At 44.8% G+C, this 10,405-nt stretch overlaps 1 protein-coding gene across 2 annotated transcripts in view; it reads right to left on the minus strand.

The window, feature by feature from the left end:
* The window catches only part of LOC130401722 (band 4.1-like protein 1), a 79,094-nt gene that overhangs the window by 26,639 nt on the left and 42,050 nt on the right, over window positions 1–10,405 (minus strand). For both annotated transcript variants that reach the window (XM_056605645.1, XM_056605644.1), the window contains exons 2-3: window positions 8,582–8,706; window positions 7,770–7,937 (exon numbers count right to left, since the gene is read on the minus strand). In XM_056605645.1, coding sequence (XP_056461620.1) covers window positions 7,770–7,937; window positions 8,582–8,620 — 207 coding nt within the window. In that variant the 5' untranslated portion in view covers window positions 8,621–8,706. The remainder of the gene's footprint in view (window positions 1–7,769; window positions 7,938–8,581; window positions 8,707–10,405) is intronic.

Consider the following 10,405-nt stretch of genomic DNA (forward strand, 5'->3'; position numbering starts at 1 on the left):
ATACCCAAGTGTTATGTATCGATCAGTGGTGGTGGGCCAGCGCTAAAGCCCTAGGATAGAGGGCGATTGTCGATGGTGGGTGGTGATGGCTGAGACCCCCCTCGAGGCACCCGTCATGACTGCTTAGCCTGCCTCATGATTGCAAGCGCTTGCAAGCAGCTCGGCCCTGGAGAGGGCTTTAACAGTCAGAGGGCATCTCATATTTTGACAGAGAAAATGGACTCTGAAATGAAGTGTGGTGAGGGGGCGTGATATTATATGCAGACATCTCTCATTTTTGACACGTCGGCGGGGAGCAAGCAATGTTGAGGGCTATAAAATTGAGATGCCCTTAAGATCAATTAAGCCGCTGAATAAATATGGCCTTGTGAGACCTTCCGGCTATTCAAGTTTGAATATCAGTCAGGCCATGGATGTGCGGCAATTGATTATTTTGCCACATCATTTTGACCTATTTGGGAGATGGGCTCAAGGCCAGACTGATCTGCAGAGAGAAACAGAATGTGAACTTAAGAGGTCCAGACGGCCTATCAAGGCTTGAATACATCTCATATTGCTCATATTCTAGCATTAACAACGACTAAATTTGCTTGCTCCTCAAACATCTTCTATACTACGCAAAATACTCTGCAATGGATTCACAATAAACAGGCATGAAAACGGGTCAGGGGTGAAAAAGGTGAGAAGGATATTATCCCTCTAGGGGGGTCCGGGGTATCCATGCAACTAACGATTATTTTAATAATCGATTAATCGATGAATCGGATAGAAAAAAATAAAAATAAAATTGGAATTGCCGCATCTTTATTCAAAAACGGAATTATTACTTCAAATTCACAGTGCAGACTGAAATGTAAAAACACCAGGTTATTGCTCCAACGTCCCGGAACTATTAAAAGTAATATTAAATAATAAAAAGATTAAGAAAACATAACTGGGATAACACAAAAAAGAAACATACAATGTATGATATACTTTTATATGTATATAAGGGATGTCCATGGTTAACCGGTCAAACCTATTGATACCATTTTCGAGACTCCTTGAAATAGAACTTGTAATATTGCTTTAATTGCTGATAAGATGATAGTTCAAGATAGGACATTAAACAGGTCATAATTAATTCTATCTTTACTATCTATTTTATATTACTGGGAAAACAAGTCTTCACCAAAATCTCAATTTTTTTTATTTTTTTTTCTGCTGCATTTGAACGCATCAATCGTATTTCTGAGCCGACCTGAACACATCACATTTGACACTGTTTGTGACCATTGGTTAGTTGTTTTTTATAAGCTAACTATCTCTATATCCTGCCGATTTTAACATGGATTTAAAAACGGCATTACTATTTTTAACTGACGGGACTTTCTACACCGTCCGGTTGTGTGATTACTACCGCTGCTTTGAATGACTGTTAATGCACGCGGTGCCGACTCCGAGCCCGTCTGCACAACGTCTGCAGCAGCAGCAGCTGACAGAATTTTCGGTTGGACCACTAGACGGATACTGATCGATTTTTTTCGATTTTATCGATCCGTTGTTGCAGCCCTAGTTAAAATAGTAATTTCAATCACTCGCAATACCTTACTGCGTCCGTATCTCTGCCTATGTACACAAATATATTGTATTCGTGTGCAGCACTTTGGTCAACTACTGTTGTTTTAAATGTGCTATAAATAAACTTGACTTGACTTGACTATGGCCTATAGCCTACTTATTTTGGAGCGCCTGGTCCTCTCTGCCAATGCTACCGCGACAACAGCTTTCCGGGTCCATGTTTTCCTCCAACGACCGAGCTAAATAATAAAACGCTTGAAGTGTGGGCGTGGCGTCAGATCCGAGATCCGAGTCGGTTCGCAGAGAATACTCCAACGCAGCATAAGTACAGCACTTTACGGAGGACTATAAACTGGCCGGCCTCTGAACCTACCCCCCCCCCCCCATAAATATTTTTTCATCGAATCTACACGATTTACGGAGGTCACCTATTTTGGTTTCAAAACGGCGAATTTCGCCGAAAGGTGAGTGATTTTCATGCCTGAATAAAGAACTCAATGCTGTTTTATACTATCAGCTGTCATCCAAAGTGACTGACATGTTTTTATGTACATGTAATCTTATGAACCAGTCCTGAAGATGCAGGATTAGAGACAAGGATTCTTGCAGGTAGGCTAGAACGATTAGGGATCCAAACCAGAATATTTTGTTTTGCGCCTTATATTTTAGCATTAACCTGTGAAAATAAGTCTTGGAGTCTTTTGGATAAATACTGCAAAAAGCCTGAAGTTTCAACAACTGACTGATTGGTAAACTGAACTGCGGCTGGCACCTGCTCATTGCTTGAATATAGTTGTATTGCGTAAATGTGTCTTCATTCCATCTAATTGATCCAATTTGACGTTAATGGTGTGTTCTAGCTGACTGAAATCGACGATGCACTTATCAAATTACTCGGCCATCATATCGGTATCACCAATGAGCGGTTCGCCAATTGCCTGCCTGCAGTGACGTATTAATCAGCCACGATCAATGTCCCATGATCGATGGGTGGATTTCTTACAGCTCCTATCTCCTAAATAGTCTGAAATAAATGAGCAAAAAAAATGAATTTGTTACGCTCTTTACTTTACAGGGAAGCAAAATAGGATCCCAAAGCCAAACACACTAAGCATTGACTGAATTGGACTGTCAGCAAACACAGCGGTTGAGACACTTACGTGGTATGATTTGTCATTCGTAACAGAGGCAGTAACTGTGATTGTGACAGTAATTGTTGTAATAAGTAATACCAAACAATAAATAACCAAATAACGCTATGTAAGAATGAATATTACATCTCACACACACACCTACACACGCCAACACGTACACGCACTCGCATTTCCTAAGCTGCATTAAAAAACAATCTTGACGCTTCAATTTGGAAACACAGCTTCCTCTACCCTGGAGCCCAGTTTCCGCGGTGACAGGAAGACGGAGCAAATGGTTGCCAAGGAAACAGATACTGTATTATCCCTCTTTTCCTTCCAAAATCCCTTTGCTGTTGGGTAAACGTTGTAAGAAGCCTAGGTAAATACACATGCCAAAACCCTGAGTCCAGTCCTCTGTGGAGTGACGCAGAAAATGGGTTCATGGGTAAACCTACCCCACAGCTGGACAGGAAATAGTTTGAACCATCTTTGCCTCTAAAAAATGTCAAAGCTTACTATGCGTCACACACATATCCTCCTGTTATTATTGTTTAAGCAGAAAAGGGTTTTAGATAGGTGACCTCACCTGAAACCAGAGAAAAGCAGCAAAAGCAAACAATGGAAAAAGCAGCAGTTCAAAGAGTAAGATAAATAATCATTAGCGTGACTCCACAGGATAACCTGACAACAAAAGCAATGCCACTATCTATTTAGTGAGTCACTTTGATCGCCGCCTCTTAGTGCACATGTTAACGTTAACAACAAGTAGGTTGCCAAACGCAAACATCTTGGCCAGCGCTCGCCCCCACAGACGTTCACAAACACCCACACGCTCCGTGGGGTCGTTATGGCCATTAGTGCTGGACGGCGAAATTACACACAAACAAATCACCTGACGAGGCCGGACCAGGGAGCTATTCCTTAGATCCTCATACCCATAACCTCATGCTGCTGTCGTCCCTGGAGACTAACCCAAAGGGCAGGGGGATATCCGACCGGATCTTTGCAAAACATTGAAATGGAAAAAATTAAGAGGGAGAAAATTCTGAAGCCGGGAATGAATGTAAATGTAAATGGACTGCATTTATATAGCGCTTTTCTAACCATTGGCCACTCAAAGCGCTTTACAATATTGCCTCACATTCACCATTCACGCACACATTCACACACCGACGGCGGAGTCAACCATGCAAGGCGACAGCCAGCTCGTCGGGAGCTAACAGTCAGGGTTAGGTGCCTTGCTCAAGGACACCTCGACACTCAGCTAGGAGGAGCCGGGGATCGAACCAACAACCTTCAGGTTACCAGCCAACCCGCTCTACCTCCTGAGCTACTGCCGCCCAATGAAGCACCCTGTTCTTGCCTGTCTGGCGGCCTTATGAGAAGAGCCACTTACCTTAACACATCCCCACAGGTACACACACTTACACACAGTCACACTCACACACGCGCACACACACGCGCACACACGCACACACACACACACACACACACACACACACACACACACACACACACACACACACATACACATGCACAGGCTGACACACCACATCTAACAGCAGCACATGAATCCTAACTTAATGAGCCCATGGATAGGTTAGTTCCACCGGTGTCAGTGTCTTTTCCCCAGGGAAGGGGGGGGGGGGAGCTCTGCCGTCCACACACCACCCTTCAGCTGTGGAGGCTGGAGCTCTGTGGAGTGGGGTTATGACATGGCAAGAGTTAACATCCCACCCCTGCAATTAAAGATGGAAAGAAAGAAGACCAAGTGTGTGTGTGAGTGTGTGTGCGTGCGTGCGGCAAATATGTGTGTGTGTGTGTGTGTGTGTGTGTGTGTGTGTGTGTGTGTGTGTGTGTGTGTGTGTGTGTGTGTGTGTGTGTGTGTGTGTGTGTGTGTGTGTGTGTGTGTGTGTGTGGGTGGGTGGGTGTGTGTGTATGTGTGAATGCAAAGAAAAGTGTGTGTGTGTGTGTGTGTGTGTGTGTGTGTGTGTGTGTGTGTGTGTGTGTGTGTTTGTTTGTGTGTGTGTATGTGTGTGAGAGAGTGTGTGAGCGAGCATGTAGTGTGCTTGTTAGTGTATGTGTGTGTCGCGTGTGCATGCATGTGTGTGTGTGTGTGTGTTTAGTGTGGTTGTATGTGTCTGTGTGTGGTTCTGTGGTTGTTTGTGTGTGTGTGTGTGTGTGTGTGTGTGTGTGTGTGTGTGTGTGTGTGTGTGTGTGTGTGTGTGTCTGTGTGTCTGTGTGTGTGTGTGTGTGTGTGTGTGTGTGTGTGTGTGTGTGTGTGTGTGTGTGTGTGTGTGTGTGTTATTGTGTGGACGCAGACAGAACTCGAACAACGTGTCTCTCACTGCATTGAGAGGGGTGTTAGTTCCTGTGGGCGCTGAGTAGAAGGGGCAGGGACGCTACAAGGGTACGGGGGCTCATTTGTCAACTGATTGTGGCGCGGCCAACAAGAGCCAACCACTGTAAGGACAGGAGATGAGCCCGGAGGAAATGAACCGGCAGGGCGCACCGTCTTTTGTCTCGGCCTCATCTCCCTGTAATAGAAGCAGTGCTGTGGCGACCAGAGAAGGACCTACATTGTTCCTGTGGTGGAGCTGTGGTGGTGCAAGTGTAGCATTCTTCCTATTCTTCCCTTTCCCACCCTCAAGTTCAAACACTCACACACACACACACACACGCATACGTACGCACACACACACACACACAAACCAACGTTCAGGTATCCAAGTACATACACAATCATGTACATGCACACTCAAACCACACAAACACTTACAGACTCTCACATGCACATACAGGGCCCTATCTTGCATCCGGCGCAATTGACTTTCTCACTGGCGCATGTGTCGTTGCTAGTTTGCAACTAGTGCAGAGTGTTCTTTTCCCTCCTGCGCCACACATCGGTAAATTAGGGAATGATTTGCCCCCCGCCCCCAAGGGGCGGTTGGCGAAAGGGGGAGGCGTGTACTAGCGCAAACGTTCCCTGGTGCTATTTTGCAGTTTCAGAAATCACTTGCGCCTCAAACCAGAAAATACCTGGTTTAAAGTCAGTGGCGCGATGTTCAGATGCTATTTTAAGGGCGCATGGATATTGTTGCTTGTGCTTACACTATGCTTCTCTCATCTACCTAGCCACACATTCTTGGTAAATTATTTGGGAAGAACAGCTGATACAGAGGTAATAATTTGTACTTTTAAATCTGCAAACACCGTACAGCAAACACATATTTTCTTAACACAGACATCGTGTACATGCCCATAACTTTTAGGATTGATGCGTATTTCATACTGAGAAAACATTGTTTTACCGCGAGTGAGTGTTAAAAATAATGAATGAATGCGGGCGCGCGTGTGTGTGTGTACATGTAAGAGAATTAATGAATGCGGGCGCACGTGTGTGCGTCCATCTGTTTAAAACAACGCAAACTACCGGTAAACGCGTAACGCATAATACAGTCCATGCCAATGTATAGTAACGGGGGGACACATGCATATTAGGAACACAAGTCGATAGCGATAATGCATACAATACTGATAAGAAACAATGTTTATAATGTATTGCGTATATCATTAAATAGAACCACAGTTACCGCATATCATATGTGTGTTAAGTTTTCTTTGCCAAAATTTGAGGATTCTGAAGTTGTGGAAGAAAACCTTATTCCATGTGTGAATTAGGCCATATTATTTGGCCATAAACTGAGCCATTTGAAGTTTGAAATTCATGTGCATCTGTCTCATCGAAGACTGCAGACGCGCTGTCAAAATATCAACTCGTCAGTTTCAAATGCGCTCATGGCTCTTAAAGGGGATGGTAGATGGCACTCTCATTGGTTTATTGCATGTTACGCCCAAACCACACCTACGGGTAATTAGGCTACTTCAGACCAACCCTTTCTAGATTTGCACCAGGCGCAAGAGTCAGTTTTGCGCCGGTAAAATACCAACATCGCCATAGAACCGCCCACAAAGCTATTTGCGCTTGGCGCTTCTCTAAGGTTTCAGACCGTTAAAATAGGGCCCACAGTCTTTCATGTACACTGGCTCATCGTAAAAAAAAACCTGTCTAGACAAAAACAAACGCATTTTTCTGATTATAGGTGGACCAGGCTGGCTGGCTGTCTGTCTGTCTGTTCAGTGATGAGCCAAGAGCCATTGACATAGAAGCAAGGTCTGGCCACATGGGTAGTGGAGGCTGACAGGAGTGCCGTGCTCTGATTGGTGTGTCTGGACAGCTCCTCAGAGGAGAGGTCGGTATGTCATGTGACCCTTCCACTCAGAAGTACTTTTTTCAGACACGACAATTTTGTCAATTAGGCCCCTAACTTCTCTCAGAATAAATGAAAAATACCTTTTTTTTATGAGAGCCACCGGCCCTTTAGTCCAAAAATGTACATACTTTTGACCTTTAATATGAGATAAGATAAGATTTTAATTCTATAACTTTGACATTTTTCTTCAAATAAGAGATCTGTATAGCAAAGCATTGTGTTATGTTGTGCTCCGTATAGCATCGATGCTCAGTTCCCATCTCCTCCATCTCATCTCCTTCCTCTGGTTGATCTGCTCCTTAGGTTGCCCATGAGTGAGAATTGTTCTGGGCCGAGAATTGTTCTCTGTCACAGAACCAATAAATGGAGTTCCACTCCACCTTGTGTGGCGTCAAGGCCTCTAACTGCAGCACACACCCCTCCAAACTCTGCACAATACGAAGTCGGGATCACTTGGGCGTAAATGGACATGGGGAGTGCTTTTACAGAAGCAGCTATCTGTACACATTGTTGTCATTGCAGGATTTCTGTCCACTCAACCTATGAAATCCAATTACAACGCCACAAGCCCACGCCCGTGTCACGGATGTGGCTCCAGCTCATCAGATCACAATGTCAAAGCAAAATCCGATTACCGACTGTCCCGGAACCCTGACATTTAATCACGTCTCCTGTGATGGGTGGGATAAATATGCAACGGAGGTGATAGGTTGATACACTAATTGCCACCACACATAGGGTAAGACACTCACACGGCAGAACCCGACTGCTTATTTTACAGTACGTTTCCACACTTTGTTACCTCGATCTCCCCTTCGTACACCGAGGAGTCCAGCAGGGTCACTTTGAAAGGAGACATCTTGTGGCGCTTGGAGCCCTTTGTTGGAGATTTGGGGTTCCGGCTTGGCGAGGTGAGGTCCGACATGTCGTCTGTTTCTCTGTGGTTGTCCACATGCTTGGAGTTCTGGTCCTATGGAAGAAAAGAGAAGAATCACACACTATGAAAAAGCCATGGAATAGAGGGGATGTTTTTTTAAAACTTTGTGTTAAACGTCTCTAGATAAGAGTTTTTCATATTGAATTACTTTTACATAATTTAAAAGGGGACAACAACATAAAATGATCATGATAATGGGTTTTCCATGCAATTTTCTGTTGCGTCTCAACCACCGGCAGAGGGGTTACCTTACAAAAATGGAAAGATCTTTCTTTCCAATTTTTGGTGTAAATTAGTAAATTGAGTGTTTATGGTTATTTGAATATTTGTAACGCAATAGGCATTCTGGATGTAATAAGGGGGGGATGTTTTATTTGAAGGAGTCAACAAGAAACAGGGTAACAATTTGAAATATTGTCCATTGTCCATAATATTATCCAGGTTTAAATTGTGGTCAGATTGACCCAGGAGGATAAAATATGTTAGTAAGTTTGAAGATAAATGGAGGCATGACAAAGTTTGTGAATTGTTTTTGATCAATCCGTTATTATTACAAGAATATTCAAATTGTAGGGCAGGTATCCATTCATTTTCTGGATATCTGCATATAGCCATTAAAATACGTTGGTTTTTTTTATTACAAAACACAGGGCATTTACCACTGGAGTAGGCCTCACCTGATTGGCCATCTTGCTGTTGGAGGCAGAGTCCTGCATGTTCTCCACTGTTCCTATTGGTCACACTCCCCGCCCACAATCCAATCCAGGGCCTGGTGCTGTTGCCGTAGCAAAGTACCACCAACCTAAATGAAATGAAAGAGTGTTGATTAGCAATCTGCTCAGGGCACTACCCCCTGTGATTGCACTTTGACGCTGCGCGTGCTGCGTTGTTAGTGCGCCATCTGCTCACAAAAAACAATAGTAGGACAATGCAAATAATCTCAAGCCACAGGTGCGAGTTGAAGGAAGTCAGTGAAATCCCACAGAAAACAGCCACACCTACAGAACACACAGATTACCCCAACGGTGACAAGAGAACCAAGCTGCAAGGGCAGAACTACAAAACAGGATAGTCTGGTGGTGGGTAGGGTGTTTGACTCCAAGCTCAAAGGTTCCAGGATTGAACGCCAATGTCTGCAGTCTACAGTCTGGGTGATGCCTTTCTGATGCCTCTCTGCTCCCTTAATGACATGCATCTAAAAGTATTCACTGTATGTGGCGTTGGAGAAAAGTGTCTGCAACATGACATAAAAGTGGGCACTACTCTACAGCTAGCCACACCAACCACCTTCTACATTGAGATTTTGTTTGTGCTCTTCTTTTGTCTCTGAGGCTGAGACCAAGGCTCGGGAAAATAAAGTTGTATTCTATTGTCTTCTAAACACTAGAACTACGGATTACAGAACATAGCCATATTGCTTAAAAACACGGGTAGGTCCATGAAAACGCTCACTAACACATGAAAACAGCCACACCTACAATCCAAGAGAACAGAGTCCTACGTTTCAGCCAAGCGAAAACACCACCAACTACAGCCAAATTCACAGTCACAACTACAAACAGAGAAACACCCACAGCCGCACCCAATAACCATGCACAGAGTCAGACAAACTTATCGCCCGGCTGCACCTTTAGCAGAAAATAAGTCTCCTGTTTTTCCATCCTCCATAATTCACACACACACGCTTGTCAAAGCCACGGCATTTGTTTTAATTATAAAACACCCCTCAGAGCTAAGGATAATGATCTACCGCACTAATTAAAATGTCTGTCGGAAACGCACGGTCCAAGAATTACAGATGAACCAAACAAAAGGGGTTGAGTAACTGGTTTGCCCAAGGCTTCATCAACCAAAGTCTCTCTAGGAATGACTAAGGTACCAACCGTTGGACAGACCCCACCGCACATGTGCTCTATCCAATGTTTGGATTGTTAAAAGGAAAAGAAAACGTAAAAAGGGAATCAGTCGCAAGGCAGTCAGTCGCACACTTCAATCCCACTCATGGCAGAGAAAGAAGGGCCGCAGGTGGTATTTACAGTGTAGGAACTCAGAACCCACCCCTTTCAGCCTGTCCACCCCCAAGTATAATTGGATCTCCATTTGACCCCTGTAGGCTGCAGGTCCAGCCGTCCCCCAGACCGCCAAATCACATCAGAGTAATGCACTGAGAGAGAGCAGGCTGGGTGGTGGGCAGTGGAGGAGGAGGAGAAGGAGGAGGAGGAGGAGGAGGAGGAAGAGGAGAAGGAGGAAGAGGAGAAGGAGGAGGAGGAGGAGGAGGAGGAGGAGGAGGAGGAGGAGGAGGAGGAGGAGGAAGAGGAGAAGGAGGAAGTGGAGGGGGAGGAGGGTGGAGGTCGAAGAGGAGGAGGAAGAGGAGGGGAGGAGGGTGGAGGTCGAGGGACTGGCTGAGGCAGCATCGCAACCAGTTTGAGGAGGATCAGGAAAACGTCACAGATGAAAGGGGAATAGCGACTGGAGGGCTTAGCACCGCCCACGATGACTAG

This window comes from Gadus chalcogrammus, chromosome 13 (genome assembly GCF_026213295.1).
Source record: "Gadus chalcogrammus isolate NIFS_2021 chromosome 13, NIFS_Gcha_1.0, whole genome shotgun sequence".
Classification (NCBI taxonomy): domain Eukaryota; kingdom Metazoa; phylum Chordata; class Actinopteri; order Gadiformes; family Gadidae; genus Gadus; species Gadus chalcogrammus.